The following is an 18,128-nucleotide window of genomic DNA, read 5'->3' as shown; positions in this document are numbered from 1 at the left end:
GGCTAAATAGAATACATCGACCCCCAGTATTGAACTGGTACTTATTTCATTGACCTCGCAAGGATGAAATGCAAAGTCGACCACGGCGGGATTTCTATCGCCTTCCATAATAATATAAATAGTTTCTAAGAAAAACCCAAATCCACGAATAAGCCTTTCTATTACAGGCACAAGGCCTGAGGTTTCGGGGAGATGGTTGATTACATCGACCCCAGAACTTCACTGGTACTTAATTTATCGACCCCGAAAGGACGAAAGGCCATGTCGGCCCCGGCGGCATTTGAACTCAGAACGTAAAGACAAACGAAATACCTATTTCCTTACTACCCACAAGGAGCTAAACACAGAGAGGACAAATAAGGACAGATAAACGGATTAAGTCGATTATATCGACCCTAGTGCATAACTAGTACTTAATTTATCGACCCTGAAAGGATGAAAGGCAAAGTCGGCCCCGGCGGCATTTGAACTCAGGACGTAAAGACAGACGAAATACCTATTTCCTTACTACCCACAAGGGGCTAAACACAGAGAGGACAAACAAGGACAGACAAACGGATTAAGTCGATTACATCGACCCCAGTGAGTAACAGGTACTTAATTTATCGACCCCGAAAGGATGAAAGACAAAGTCGACCTCGGCGGAATTTGAACTCAGAACGTAACGACAGACGAAATACAGTTAAGTATTTCGCCCGGCATGCTAACGTTTCTGCCAGCTCGCCGCCTTCAAGGCCATGAATAATGTGATAAGGTGGAGTGAAGCAGTTGGCGAAATCGAATCCAGGATTCTCATGTTTAAAAAAAATGACCCCTGTTATCGTGACTCATGTTCTTCACAGAACTTCTGTAAAATACAAGAGTTGTTACAGCATTTAACTATCCCTGTTCAGTCGTTGTGATCACAATGAAAACCAGGCGCCCATCCTCGGTCTAGTTTTGATCAAAGACGGTAGCTTTGTATCAAAGACAACCCAAATAAAAGGGAAAATACGAGACAGAACCATTTCGTTATGACTAGCATCATGTTTTACTCAGTAGAAAACTCATAGAAACAAGGCGTTTTAAAGGAAAAAGGAAAAGGTTTAATAAATCATTGAGATTAACCTCTGTTCGCCCCTATTAAATCATCGACACGTGCCTCGGCTTGTAAAGGCTAAGGGAATAGGTTGTAAACTACTACTACTACTACAATTGCTTGTAGTAGTAGTAGTAGTAGTAGTAGTAGTAGTAGTGACGATGATGATAGTGGTTGTGGTCATCTGTCCAGACGCCCTACCCGCCAAACAAGTAGAGTATGGAACGACTATGGGCACCGCCCTTCCTACTCAATTCCAATTATAGCAAATTATACAAGTAGTAGTAGTAGTAGTAGTAGTAGTAGTAGTAGTAGTAGTAGTAGTAGTATAACAATCACATCACCAAATTACCCATGATTCGAAAGCATTAGCAATGAGACGTGTTTCAGCCCTGGGTCGAGAAGTCTCCTTTTGTTCCCTCGTAGAACGTTGGCACCAATGATCGGACTTCCGGTGCCCGACTGAACTGGATATTAATACTGTTTAATACTGTTGCGCACTGGTGGTGGTGGTGGTGGTGGCGGTGGGTGAGAGTGGTAATGATGATGATTATCATGGTGGTGGTGGTGGCGGCGATAGTGGAGATGGTGGCGATGGAGGCGATGTTGATGGCAGTGGTGGTGTTAGGGGGTGATGTTGATGTTAAAACTGATGGTGATGGCGGTGGATGCCACCACCGCCGCCGCCGCCGCCGCCACCACCGGGGCTGTCGACGGGTAGCCGCGGGTGTGGTGTAGGTAAATGGGAGCAGCGGGGTAGTACAAAAAAAAAGTGTGTTTAAGGACAGTGGTAATACTAAATTCCCTGGTGGGCCAACTAGGAAAAGATAATTAGCAGTGAGAAATTAACTAATTTGTGTTTAGAATATTCGGCATGCCTCTCCTTCTAAATAGCTGTCTGCAATGGAAATGAACCAGCAGCTGTATAAATTCACCAGTTCAGTTGACGCGGTACATTGGAAAGATCGTGTTTGTATGTGTCTGTTTAGCTTTGTGTCTGTATGTATGTGTGTGTGTATATGTCTGTATGTATGTTATATATGTATGTATATATTATATATATATATATATATATATATATATATATATATATATATATATATATATATATATATATATACGTTACATATATACGTATACATATATACGTATATATATATATATATATATATATATATAATATATATATATATATATATATATATACATATATATACACACATATTATCCATATATACATCACCCGATAGAGTTAGATAGATAGATAGATAGATAGATAGATAGATAGATAGATGATAGATAGATAGATAGATAGATAGATAGATAGATATATAGGTGTGAGCATGATTGTTTTCGTTTTGTCGACATATATAGTAATTGATGATACATTTATATATATATATATTTATATATTTATAGATATATATATATATTTACATATATTTTATATATATACATAGTTATATATATATATATATATATATATATATATATATATATATATATATATATATTTAAATATATATATTTGCGTGCGTGTAGACATTTGCATATATGCATGTATGAATACAGATGTATATAGACATATATATACATATATATATATAATATATTATTATATATTATATATATATATAACACAACATATATATATATATATATATATATACATACATATATATATATATATATATAATATATATATATATATATATATATATATATAATATATATAAACGGCAGTTTGTCTGTGCGTTTTCTGTGTGTCTGTTTGCTTGTACCCTCACCCTGACCACGGCTTTCAACCGATTCTGATGAAACTTGACACACACATAGCCCAATGTCATAATTCAAAACTAACGCAGCGAAAATTTTGAAAAGTTCCCCCAGTTCTGAAAAAAATCGATAAATTCGACATGGGGTCGAGAATCAGAAACACAAACCGCAAACTGTCTAGGGGACGCAACTCCACCTTTTTTAACTAAAAAAAAATTTACCATAATTTTTTTCCTTTTTTTGCTATTTTTGGGCTATAACTCTCTAAAAATGCTTTATAGTTATTTCCCTTACAAACCTGAGCAACGCCGGGCGATACTGCTAGTATATATATATATATATATATATATATATATATATATATTATGAGCGTCAAATAATACTTTAATTGTTCCACGTCCTCGCGTTGCTGTGTTTTTTTCTGTGTTTTCTTGTTTGGATAAACTATATATATATATATAGAACGTTAGCCACTACACACATTTTTTTCTCTCCTAGTTTTTTCTGCGTCCCTTTCTGTAGAAGAGCGTAGGCTCGAAACGTAAAAGACGTTTTCTATTCCTGAGCGTTATGCTAATACATCTGTTTGTTTTGTACAACACCTGCCTTCGTCTTTTGTTTTTTTCGTAAACTCTCCCGATATGTATGTATGTATGTATGTATGTATGTATGTATGTATGTATGTATGTTTATATGTATGTGAGTTTGTGTACCATCGTCACCACAGAATCGTGGGACCGTAGAAAGAGTTGTGAATAAAAGTTAGCAAACAAATTTTACAGAAACTCGTCGAATCTCGGTGTGTGTGAGAGAGAGAGAGAATCTTTTATTTCTTTTAAATCTTTACTTGTTTTAATCATTCGACTGCGGCCAATATGGGGCACCACACTGAAGGGTTTATTCGAACAAATCGACTCCAATACTTATATTTAGATTTGGTGCTTACCACAATGCTGCCGAACCGATAATTTACGGGGACTTAAATAAACCATTACTGATTTTCTAGCGCTGGTGGAGATCAAACACAGCACAGACACAAACACAAACACACACATTCCAAATTCTGTTCCTTTGCGTTTAGAAAAGCAATGAATAATTATCGTAAAACTTGATTAAATCTCAAGTGCTAAGTGTTGTACTTAACCTGGCGGGACGATTTCAATCCCTGAGTGAGTCACTCTATGAATACTCTGGTTCCAAAGGAACGAGCAAGCTACATTTTATATAGGATAACAAATATCGCAATAATCTTTGTTTGGACAAAGAAGTGAGAACTATCTACTGCCATTCACTTAACCCATTTTAACCTAGGTTAGCCCTGTCGAAATTTTGAAGATGGTTATATAAAGAGGAATAACAAACATACGAAAGCGTCCAGTTAACCTTTATTGCAGTAAATAAACCAACTACAAATGTCCTCAAACGAGGACAGTGGGTTAATACGGGTTAATGATGGGTTTAATTCGAAACGACTGAGTACTCGAAAGAAGTTCTTACAATAACAAACTTAGGGCGACAAGCTGGCAGAACCGTTAGCACGCAGGGCAAAATAAGACCTGGGGTCGATTTGCTCGACTAAAGGCGGTGCTCCTTTAGAGTAAAAGAGTAGTTAAAATTATAGGCGGATAAACATTTTCTATCTTTCCTGATTGCGTACGTGTTTTACACACAAGCACCAGTTTTATGCCTTACGAAATCGCTTGTTTACGGCGAGAAAACATTCAGTTAATTATTCAATTTCTAATGAGTAAATTGGCTTGACTGAAAACCCTTTCAAAATAAATATTAAAAAGCGTAATAATACTTTGAAATGGAGTTGTTCAAACATATCTAGCGTTATTTCTATAGTTTAACTTAAAGCTATTTGAAGATTTAAATCCATTTAGAATTATTATATTATGCAAAACTATATATTCGGGATAATAATAAGCATGTTATTTCCATTTCTGAAAGGCTGAATTTATTGTTCCAAAGGCGTTTCCATTTAAATTTATTAGTTCTGAGTTTATTTCCATCTTTTTTTTTTTTTTTTTAACCATGAATCACAATTTTACTGAAACAATTCAAAATGCTTAACTGTTCAAGGCTCGTGAGATTTTCTTTTGTTTACCTCTAATATTGAACAGTTTTTCGTTTAGTATATGAAAATACGATCTGTTGCTTCTTTCCTATTTAAAGCCGCTGACGGGAGACTCAGATTTGTGATTTGCGAAGTTTACGCTACAAATAAATTTTAGCATATTCTTTTACTTCAATGTTTTAATCTTTTATTTACACTGGGTAGCTTAAAACTCATGAACTCTTCCTTGCATTATATTTAAAATATGATTCAGGCGATGAGCTGGCACAATCGTTAGCACGCCGGACGAAATGCTTAGCGGCATTTCGTCCGTCCTTACGGTCTGAGTTCAAATTCCGCCGAGGTCGACTTTGCCTTTCATCCTTTTTGATTCAATAAAATAAGTACCAGTGGCGTACTGGAGTCGATGTAATCGACTAGCTCCCTCTCCTTAAATTTCAGGCCTTGTGCCTATAGTAGAAAGGGTATTTAAGATATGGCTAAGGCGGAGCTTGCAGAATCGTTAGCACGCCGGGCAAAATGCTTAGCGACATTTCTTCAGGCTTTTTACGTTCTGAGTACAAATCCCGCCGAAGTCGACATTACCTTTAATCCTTTCGGGTCGATAAAATAAGTACCAGTTGAGCACTGGATTCGATGTAATTGACTTACCCACCACCCCGAAATTGCTGACCTTGTGCCAAAATATGAAACCAACATAATATAATTCCTTTATAATTAAAAAAAATGGCAATGCATGAAGAAAAAACTCTATGACGAAATAATAAAAAATATGTAAGATTAGGCATGGTGCGAACCTATTATCTGTGTCATGCGGTGCTGTGAGGTATTCACAGTTATTTATTCAGTTTAAAACGCTGCACAGGAGAGGGTTAAGCAAACCAGTGAAAACAATCCCCCCAGCTGCATCAACATGCACCAACATCACTTCACTGTACTGAAGCAATTTAATGCAATGCAATGGACATTTGTTGCATTTGTAAATAATCATATATACGCACCTACATACGTACACCTACATATATATATATATATATATATATATATATTATAGTATATATATATATATATATCATATATATATATATATATATATATATATATATATATATATATATGTATATATATATAATATATGTGTGTGTATATATATATATATATATACATAACTACAGATACATGTGTATACATATGTGTGTGTATGTGTGTATGTGTAGCAATGTATGTATATGTATAAATATATAAATACACATACATGAGTACATATATACAAATACATACACATACATATATAGTTACATATATAATTAGACAGATTTAACCTTACGTATATATATGAGCAAAACCTACATACATTCATACACACACAAACACACACACACACATACACACGCGCGCGCGCGCGCACGCACACAATAGTATATTGGTTGGTATATGCTCTGACACCAGGGATATGAAATGCGTTTGGATCTCTGGGCCATACTGAAGCAGAAACTAGTTCTTACGGACAGGATTTGGACAATTATTTCTGAAAAACCCTATTCATAATACACCCCTAAGTAAATGGGTGAAGGGAGCAATACTCGTTATAAGACATTTTTTAACAATCAACAAATGAAAGAATATGAACTGTTAAGAAAATTTCTGTGCTGAGATATATGGGAAAATCTCGCCGACATAATATATATTTAGTTCCATTAAGGAACAGTCCTTAGAGTGAAAACAGAGATAGAAAGTTTTGAAATGAATGCAGTTCTTCAGAACAATTCTTAACAGAAAACTTACATAATTTTAGCTGCAAATTTTTCCCAAACTAGAATCGATTCGAACAAATACGTATATATATTTGAAAATAAAAATAAATAAACTTCCGTTTCGCTTGGCATGTATAGACAAATTGAAGGGGAAATAGGTCATGTCTTTTACTTTATGGATTCTTCATAAGCTTGTTTTTCATTGGTTCGGATAGCAAATGATTCACAAAGGTGCATAGATTTGATTAATCGGAGCCGGTGTTAATCACGATTCTAATTAAGATCCGATTCAGGCTAAAGATACGTATTTCACAGAAAATTTTAAAATAAAAAAAGTTGTTTATTTATATTTTATATAGTATTATGCCGTGACTAGACTAGACATAGGCGCATACTGCATTTTCTGACATCTCTGTCGAATATAAAAATGGCATAAAACAAACACATATATTATATATATATATATAATATATATTATATATATATATATTATATGTATTGTATGTATGTATGTATTGTTTACGTTATAAGAGTTTTGAAACTTCGAGAGAACGTGAGCTATTTGTTTTTAACGGTTGAACTCGAAGTAGATAAAGCTATAAATAGAAACGTGAAAATATTATGTGAAAAACCATCTGGCTAGAGAATGTCAACGGCTGCCCGATAAAAACCACACACACACACACACACACACACTCACACACACACACACACGCACTCACACACACACATGTGGATACACGTACACGCGCACCTATACACACACACGTAGATATACCAGTGTGTGTGTGTGTGTTTGTGTGCGGATGTGTACATATGTATATAACCGTGTACATGTGTGTAACTTTCGTACGTACATAACATTAACGTTTATATGCACGCATGCATACGTATCGTTACAGTAAACGTAAAAAATTCTCCTTTAAAGAAAAAAATGTAATTATAGTCGATTGTGATTAATAATAGAGAAGAATGTGTCATACGATATCTTAATTCATAAGTTTACACTAGTATAATTCCTCATTGCTATAATTAAACTAATCAGTAATATTTGTTTTCCTGATGGAATTATGGAATACGACGTGAAACATTTCTCCTCTTCCTTCTACTCTGGAATCACTTGGATCGCCTCCACCCACCCTTACACTGTACTTCCTACAAATATCGTAATGTAATCCAAAGAGAGATGCCAACTATTATTGAAAAGTAGGATGGTAGCAACATGGAGGGTGTGTTGTATGTTGAGCAAATTTCTGCTGAAAAACCTCCATTTTTACGGAGCAAAAGTGTATGGTTTGTTGAGTCACGTAGATTCTAGAAAATTTAGTAACTGTCGAATGAGTAATGAGTTTGTGTCAACGTAGCTGCTCGACCTGTAAGCATCAGCAGTGTGGAGGCGCAATGGCCCAGTGGTTAGGGCATCAGACTCGCGGTCGTAAGAATTTCGAGTATTTATTGAGCAAAAACACCTAGGCTCCCCGAGGCTCCGACGTTGGGGTTGAACCCCGCTGTACTCTCTCACCACAACTTTCTCTCACTCATTCTTCCTACTTCTGCCACAAAGCAGAGTAACCATGGTGTAACCCACTATGGTGTGGTAAACTTTCAGACCCTAGTCGAGATTGCGAATCCTCTGTACCCCAGGATGGTTCAGCTCTCCACCCGTTAAAAGCCACCGTTTACGGAATGAGAATAACAACGTAGCTTTTGCGCCCGTGCAACCGCCAGTCTATCGCGTGTGGCAGATGGATCTTCAAGTTGCCACACGCATTCTTAGTAGCTTAGAGTAGGCTCGAATTAGAGATTATTCTTTGTGGCGAATGAATGAGTCCTGATTGGAAGAAGAAGAAGAAGAAGAAGAAGAAGAAGAAGAAGAAGAAGAAGAAGAAGAAGAAGAAGAAGAAGAAGAAGAAGAAGTTTAATCTCCCTCAGACCATGCTCTACCGTTTTGTGGAAAGGATGCGCGCATTAGCTAATGTGAATGTAGACACGCTGTTAGATGAGAATTGACCTGGGCTAACTAGAAGAACTATAACTAACGAGACAACAAGGGATCGTCCCTATCGTCATATGACATACTTTTTTCACACTTCTTTCAGTTACCATCACTTGACAACTGGTGTTCGTTTGTTTACATTCCTATAGCTTAGCGGGTTCGGCAAAAGAGACCGAGAGAATAAGCGCCAGGCTTAAAAATATAAATACTGGAGTCGATTTGGGATCTTCGTGGTTTTCGTCACTGTTTACAATTATCATTTTAGAAGGCGTAGGAGTGGATTGCTTACCAATCACATGCTTCCGGGTTCAGTCCCACTGCGTGGCACCTTGGGTAAGTTTCTTCTACTTTAGCCTCGGGCCGACCAAAGGGTTACTACATTATGTTTAATAAAATACGAACCACTAACCTAGTGTTGTTCACTGTCATTCAACCCCAGGTCAATTACGATTGGGCAGACACTATCAACTGCGAAAACCATGGATAGAACTCTTTCATCCAGATAGAATCTTCCTTTTGAAAAAAGTGTGCATGATTTGAGGGTGAGCTACCTTTTCTAACCCGCCATGTGACCACATAGAAGCTTCTCCGTTATATCGCATAAGATTTAATTGTGTAAGCAAGGATAATGTATACTGATGATTCGTCATATGTACGTTCTACACGTTGGTGTAGAACGTATAGCAAATTAATATATATGTAATACTATTTTCCTAACTGACCATAAGAATATCTGTCTATTCTTAGTCGTATTTATTCAATTATTTTTAATATATTTCATTTTATTTATCATAAGGTGTGGTTTCAAAATCGCCGGGCAAAATGGCGGAAAAAAGAAACGCCACGGAAAACAATTTTATATCCATCAGGTAAGACAAATCGTATTGAATTTTTAATATACACCACTAATGGTCTGGAGAAATGCATGAAAGTCATACCTTCCAAATACCTCCCCATCCATAAAATATAGTAACTTTATGAGAAATGAGTCAATCTTAATTTAGTTTAACTGAGGCGGTGAGCTGGCAGAATCGTTACCACACTGGGCAAAATGCTTAGCGGCATTTCTTCTGGCACTTTACGTTCGAATGTCGCCGAGGTCAACTTTGCTTTTGATTCTTTCAGGGTCGTTAAAACAAGTACCAGTTGAGCTCAGAGGTCAATGTAATCGACTTTACCAGACTTCAAAATTGATGGTGGTTTCAATCCTTGGACTAACTCAGACATATCGACTGGAAAGGAATACCCCGGAATGGTAAAAGACAAAGTTAAACTCGGAACGTAATATATCGAAACAAATACTGCAAGATATTTTTCCAACGCTCTAACGACTCTCCCAGTTTGCCGCACTTCAGCAAGTTAGTAATGAAAACTCGTTTTACTAATTTTTTTCCCAAACTATTGATATTTTACAAACATTTGGAACAAATAGGCAGAGTATTTCATTAGAAACAGGGCTACGAAAGAGTGCTTAAACACTATTTAATTAATCCTTTTTTGGAAAGGTGGGACACGAAATAAATAAAGTTATAAATAATAGCATATAATTACTGGGTTTAAAAAACCGCTTTAGACGGAAAAAGTCGAAATTCAAAGGGTTTTTAAACCCAGTATTTACACACTATTATTTATAGCTTTATCTGCTTCGAGTTCCACTGCTCCAGAAAAAACAAACGTTCACGTTCTCTAGAAGTTTTTAAATTCCTACGACGTCAAATAATTAAGTACTTTTTAAGCAATTTTAAAACACTTTCGAGAACAACTTATTTTAGACATAGATATTCTAAGCCTAATTAAGGAGTACATAATGAAGGCAAACAAAGTTAGCATAAACTAGCAAGAATGTAGAATTGTCAGCTGGCAAACTGTCAAACCTTACAGTCAAAGGAAGAATGTGTGCATTGACAGGTACTTAAGCAAAAAGAAGAGAAAGGCAAAAATTTACAAGACTCGGTAGTAAAAGATTAAATTTCTTAAATACGTTGGAGGGTATTGTCTTTCATGTTATTTATTTAGTTATACATTTATTTATTTATTTTTGTTTACACTCAGGTAAAATCCTGCCTGAGCAGGTCTATAATCAAAGGTGCTCCAGCTACGAGCATTCAGTCTTATGGTAATATTTATTCCTACTTAAAAGTGGATGTTGTGTTAGAACACAGAATACTGCGACAGTTATCATGAGAGAACCTCCCATATGAGTCTTTGATGCATATAAGCACGCTTGTTTACATCGCTAGCAGGAGTTAAATCACTCGCCATCGCTGCCATCTTGCATTACATAATTTTATATACAAGAAGGTGCTGAAAAGATCCTGGCTTTAAGGGTATTGCGAAAGGCCTGGTCGGAGGCCCAAACGTCCGAGTTCTTTTACAAGGGTTAGGAAAACTGAACCGTTGCAATAAGTGTGTGAATCTGAGAGAGGAATATGTTGAATGAAATCGTAATAAACAACTGATCCTCTTGTATTTTTTCTTTTACTCCAAGCCAGGAACTTTTCAGCACTCCCTCGTGTATATATATATATATATATATAATATATATATATATATATATATATATAATATATATATATATATATTATATGATGTATGTTATGTATGTAGATAGATAGATAGGATAGATAGATAGATAGATAGATAGATAGATAGATAGATAGATAGATAGATAGATAGATAGAGATATATACATACATAAGAGGGGTGCTGAGAAGTTCTTGGTTTTAAAGGTGTCGCGAAATGCCTGGTTGGAGACCCAAACTTCCGATTTCTTTCACAGGGCTTAGAAAAAATTGAAGGACTTCTGCAATAAGTGTGTGAATCTGAGAGGGGAATTTATTGAATAAAATCATAATTAACTAATACTCCTATATTTTCTTTTACTCAAAGGCAGGAACTTGTCAGCACCTCGTACATCTTATAATTTTTTTTTAAAGACGGTATTGTGTGATCTGAAGAAGTCTTGACTGTTATTTCTAGCAGATGGGTAGACTGCATAGAGTGATGCTTTTCTCGGTGGCTCAAACGGGAAAGAATATACCAAGAATGTGTGCGTTGCCAGGTAACTAAGAGGAAACATGATAAAGACATGATAAATAAATTTACAAGAGGACAAAGTAAAGATTTAAGTGTTCTTAAATAGGTGGGACGATAGAAAGAGGAATCAATCGAGGTGTCAAATCGTAAGGGCCATATTTGTACAACACTCACGTAGGGGTTTAGTTGGTTGGCTGGCTGGCTGGTGGTTGCTGTACGTTTTTTAATGGCAGTTTTTGGTGAATGTAAGTAGTACAAAGCACTCTTACGGGGTTTCTCTTTTTACTTTTTTTTTTACCTTTTTTGTTGCTTTTGTTTCCTGACACATGGACACACGTGTTTGTCGCGTGCTCACAGTACGCACGCGTTACGGTGCAGACAACCGTCCCTGTCGTTTCCCCACCTCACTCCACAGCCCGCGCACCCAACACAATTACATAGTCATAGGAATGTATGCGCAGTATGAAAGCATAAACACACAAACATACACGCACGTACATACACACATATATACATACATATATACATATATATATATACATACATACATATATACATAAATATATATGCATACATATATATATATACATACATATATATACATACATACATACATACATATATATATATATATAATAATAATAATAATAAAAATAATAATAATAATAATAATAATAATAATAATAATAATATAATAATACTAATAATAATAATAATAATAATAGGGAATATTATATACCATTTATTTATTATTTCGTACTTTATTTAGTTCTAGGTTAATATTTTATCATATCTTTAATTTTTTTCTATATGGTATGATCTAAGTTTATCATTGTTGAATTGCTACATGGTGGTTCTTCTCTAATTTATATACATATATATATATATATATATATATATATATATATATATATATTTATATATAATATATATATATTATATTACGGCTGACCACTTAGTGGTTTCTTAGCACTTTAATATACACATGTATTAGAATTTTCTCTGATTTTTCAGATTTTTGTATGCTAGGCTACTGGTTTTAAATTGATATTAATTAAATTAATATTCAATTTATCTCCCTCATTATTTAAATGTTAAAATAAATATGTTCTCTAATAGGCAGCATTAACTGCAGTAAATTATTTACTGCAGATTTTGTTTCCGGAATTTTAGCGCGCCAGAACTCAGACATTTGAAATTAACCCCAATGTAATCGGTGAAACTAAGCACGTGTCTGTTTTTATACGGAAAACTGGTGGTTAGTTTTACAAATTATATTACCTTTGGAACGATCGTACTGACGAGCCTACGGACGAGGGATTACGTAAGTGATTCATTCGTTAATAGGCGAAACCGCCGGTCTGCGAGTAATTCTTGTTTTTTATATAATTTTCATCTGTCTTGCCCGCATATTGTTCTAGTGTCCGGTGATTTTTTCTCTAGAGAACATTCTTTTCTTTGTAGTTTGATCGTAGGTGATCTAATTCTAGCATACGGCTGACCACTTAGTGGTTTTTTAGCCCTTTAAATATACACATGTATATATATATATATATTATGCAGATTGTAGAACAAACAACTTTGTTTGTTGCAAGATCAGGGTCTGTGTGTCGCTTATTCATTTATATATTGCGAACTGGGACGAACGACTGCCATTTCCAGCGGGCAGGTGTACCAGTACTGAAGAAGCATGAGATCCTGAAACCAGCTGAACTACAGACCTTGTTGCCGCTAGATGGGAGATGCAATGTATCAGACACAGATATTGTGTCGTTAACCCGCTGGAGGGGGTGTTCTGCTGGGGTTAAAAAAGAGTAGTAACGTTGTTCCATACGGAACAACCATTTCGAAGTGGCAACAAACAGTACTTTTCAGTAGAGTTACTACTTACATCTCTTCCAGAGATTATAGAACTAGCTACATTACCAAATATATAAGTTTTATTTATTATTTTGCACATTATTTAATCATTGTTATATGTTTTATCTTATATTTAATCTTTCTATAAGACGTAATTTTTCTAAATGGTATAATTTAATTTTTTCATTATTGGATTGATAAAAGGTGATGTTTTTTCAAATTTATATATATATATATGATTTCAGTAAAAACAATTAAGATTCAAGTGAGTTACAATGAATTCACATGAATGCGGTACTTAACTTAGATGCACCAGAAATCTTTATGGTATTAACCATAAAATAATGTGGTGTGATTATATATATATATATTATATTTTGTGAAATTTGATTTAGTATTTCTAAATTGAATTTTTCCCTGTAAGTTTGGAATAATATTCCCTCATATTATTATTATATATATGCGGTGTGTGTGTGTGTGTGTGTGTGTGTGTTTGTGTATGTATGTAGGTGTATATATATATATATATCTGTTGGGCATGTGGAAGAGAGTGTAATTCGGCAGGAGGACTTAAACGACATGCAAAGGTACATGAAGCCCAGTTACAACTACAGCCAGCTATTACCGGTAAAGGTTTTAGTTGCCAATTCTGTACAAGACATTGTTGATCTTTAGCTGGGCTAAAAATTCACATTCGATCACAGCACCAGTAACAGTTAAGCTTCGTGCAATGGCCATACTCGATAACGAGGGGGCACCCTCCTTCTTCCCTTCTTTCCTGAGCGTCCAATAATACTTTATTTGTTCCACGTCCTCGCGTTGCTGTTGTTTTTTTTTTTGTTTTTTGTGTTTTCTGCTTGGATTAAACTATTATTATATATATATATATATATATATATATATATATATAATATATATATATATATATATATATTTATATATATATATAAATATGCATGTACATAATCATACTTACAAAAAACCAAAGCTTTGATGTCAGCGGTTCGTCGATATAAAAATGAAATTGTTTCAGACTGTTCCATTAAAATAGAATTCATTGGATCCTTGTCCCTTTAAATTGATACTGGTTATTGTTTCTAGCCAGCCAAGTTATCTCATAGAGGATCATAATCAACCATCATTTTCTCATACTTTTTAACTTTGTTTTAATATTCGTCTTCTACATTATTTGATCAGTGAAACATCTCCTCTCTTTCGTTTCAGTGTCGTTTTCCAATGTCAACAACCCAATTGTCCAGGATTCTCAGATGTTACCCGCAGTGCCTTCTTTAGATCAATGGAATTTCTACAGCGAATCATCTCTTGCTAACGGTGTCAATACACTCCAAAAACAAGCAGCTGTTCACTTAAGCATTCCCACTCGTCCTATATGCAGCACCAGTTCAGATACAAACGGAAGGGGGACAAGCACCACTCTCAGCGACACGCCTCTAGCTTCTCACCATTACCATCACCATCATCATATGATGTTTCCTAATGTTCCATATCCCAGTAACTGCCTCCAAACGCAACATCCTAACACTACTTTTAAACAGATAGTGCCTCAGCCTTACCCGATCTTTGCTCATTCCTACGCTAGTTCTTTCCTCAATGGCTTGCCAGTGGCATTTGATCCGAATGTACCGAATGTACTTGGAGGAGGTCCTTATATAATGGCGTCAGGTGCCCTTATGAACATTCCAAATTGTGAAGGAGAACTTGGAGAAAAAGGACCAGTAATAAATAGGACGCGTAGCAATGATCAGAGCATTCTGCGTTAATATCGCACATATAACTAGCATTGCCTTTATATATATATACATATATTATATATATATATATATATTAATATATATATATATATATAATATATATATATATATAAATCTTTAAGTTGATAAAGCACAAGCCACATATATCAGTAAAGTTAAAAGTTAAAAAACGATATCGCCACACACATATATATTTTATATATATATATATAAATATATATGTATATATATATATTTGTGTGTGTGTGTGTAGGTGTGTGTGTGAGTGTGTGTGTATGTGTGTGTGTGTGTGTGTGTGTGTGTTTTATTTCTGGCTTACTACTCTGAGTTTCACTTGTGGGTTCATGGGGTCTTCAAGCAAGTTATGACAGAGTTGTAACTCAGAATAGCAAGAAACTGACTCGATCGAAATGTTATATTACTAATCTCTACTATGTTGTGAAGTATTCACTTTCCGACTGTCAACCGGTGCTCCAGCATAGCCGCAGTCAAATAAATGAAACAAGTAAAAGAGGAGTGTGTGCGCGCACGTGTGTGTGTACACGCATGCGCACATGAGTATGTATTATATGTTTTATGTATATATATATATATAGGGAAAATTCACGAAAAAAAAACAAAAGACGAAGACAGGTGGTGTAGAAAACAAACAGCTGTATTAGTATAATGCTCAGGAATTGAAAAAGTCATTTACGTTTCGAGCCTACGCTCTTCCACAGAAAGGAACACAGAAAGAAACAAGGAGAGAGAAAAACGGAGAGAAACATATATATATATATACATATATACATATATATATATATATATAACACAGACTAAGCACCCCACCAACCTCCCACTCACCAACACACGCACACATACACACCACACACAACATGTGTGTGTGTGTGTATATATATATATATATATAATTATATATATATATATATATATATATATATATATATATATTAAATTAGAGATAAAACCACTATTAGCAAATCACAAACAATGAAAAAACATAAGCCAATACATAAAATTAATTTAATTTATATTATTAAATTATATATCAAAAGTATTAAAAGTTAATAAAGTAAAGAGTAAAACACTATATATATATATATATATTATATATATTATACCCATTTAGTGTCCGCTGTCGATAATAGAGTACTTTATATCATAGTAGAGATTAATAATATATTTTGGCCAAGTTAGTCTCTTTCTCTTGCTACTCTAAGTTAAGATTCTTTTGTGGTGTCTAAAAGATATTAGATAAACTACATTTTAATGAAATTATTTGCTTGAGAATGTTGGTTTCTCTATAATTCGCAGAAATTAAAGTAAGCTACAGCTAAAACTGGTTTGGAAAGAAATGTCCATGGTCTATCTAATCCGAATGTGGTCCAAACAAAGCCAAAAATTCAGTTTCGACTACGTCGAACAGCAGATAGCAAAATAGTAATCTACATGAAATATTATTTCTACTCAAATGTCCTCGAACGACGACCATTTAGCGTCCATTTTTTTTTATTTCTAAAGTAACTATTAAATATAACATCCTCATCTTATTGCACATAACATATGGCTGTAGTACAGTGACTGAACAGTGTGTTCAGTCTACGAATGTAAAACTTCCTATCAAATTTGAGATTTAAAAAATAATACCTTATTTTGATAATAATAATGAGTAAACTTTGAACAAGTTATTAGAGACCCGGTGCTTTATCTAAACCAGTGAGGGGCAAAGTGCGGCCCATGAGACTTTCTGAACAGCACGTCAAAGAAAAATTACCTTGAGTTTTTTTAGTAGTGCAACCCGCCTAATGATGAGCCATGTTTAATGTGGCCCGCTTCTCGAAAAAGGTTGTCCGTACCAGATTTAAACGATTGATATTTTTTTTTTAACCCTACATCAACCAACCCTAACGCAGCATAACAACGCATATAATCAAAGACTTACTTTCAAGTTGTAAACATCCCACCGTTTTTCAGATACAGTATATGCAAGACTACACTATCCAATGTGCCCTTCACTTTCTTAAGGTGTACTGATTGATTTAAGGAAGAGATTTGATGTACTATTTCTGGCATATCCAGTAACTATATAGAAACTCCCTCGTTAGCACGTTTCTAATGTAACTAACGGTTACTGTAGAGCGACATATTCTCGCACCTAAGACTTGAGATATACGCTGTTATTTATGGTGAAAAAGCAGCTGTAACTTTTTATAATTTGAATAAGAGGCGGGGTTCTTTCATATTTTTATTATATTTTTTATTTTATCTTTTTCTTGTAATGTAATAACTAAAAAATGTTCCAAAATAAATAATGTCATCTGAACATAATTTTGTATCGTTTTTGTACTGTTCGAAAGCTGTGTTGGACTTAGTCTTGATGGCTAAAACAAACTGGTGAACAGTCTTTTTAATCAAAATAAAATCTTTGAAATCTGTTCGCATGAATTTTGTATCCTGTAAAGTCTTCCTGGGAGCCATGGACTGTTTTCAAATGAGAAAGAAAGAAAGAAAGAAAGAAAGAAAGAAAGAAAGAAAGAAAGAAAGAAAGAAAGAAAGAAAGAAAGAAATTGGAGGTGGATATCTCAGCAAAAAGCAATGCAGTCAATCAAAGTGGCACCAAATTAATCAACACATTTTGCAGCTTCATTATCGCATATTATATATCTATATATATATATATATATATATATATATATATATATATATATATATATATATATATAATATATATATATATATATATATATACCGGAGTAAACACATAAATGTGAACAAG

General features: G+C 34.5%; 1 protein-coding gene across 1 annotated transcript in view; it reads left to right on the top strand.

The window, feature by feature from the left end:
• LOC115209827 (pituitary homeobox 2) overlaps window positions 1-15,534 on the top strand; it is a 99,572-nt gene extending 84,038 nt beyond the window's left edge. Inside the window, exons 5-7 of the mRNA XM_029778388.2 lie at window positions 9,481-9,553; window positions 14,805-15,399; window positions 15,448-15,534. Coding sequence (XP_029634248.2) covers window positions 9,481-9,553; window positions 14,805-15,361 — 630 coding nt within the window. The 3' untranslated portion in view covers window positions 15,362-15,399; window positions 15,448-15,534. The remainder of the gene's footprint in view (window positions 1-9,480; window positions 9,554-14,804; window positions 15,400-15,447) is intronic.
• The last annotated feature ends 2,594 nt before the right edge of the window (window positions 15,535-18,128 follow it).

This window comes from Octopus sinensis, linkage group LG3 (assembly GCF_006345805.1).
Source record: "Octopus sinensis linkage group LG3, ASM634580v1, whole genome shotgun sequence".
In the NCBI taxonomy this organism is placed as follows: domain Eukaryota; kingdom Metazoa; phylum Mollusca; class Cephalopoda; order Octopoda; family Octopodidae; genus Octopus; species Octopus sinensis.
The sequence above is the reverse complement of the archived record's forward strand: the minus strand, read 5'-3'. Positions and strand labels throughout refer to the sequence as shown.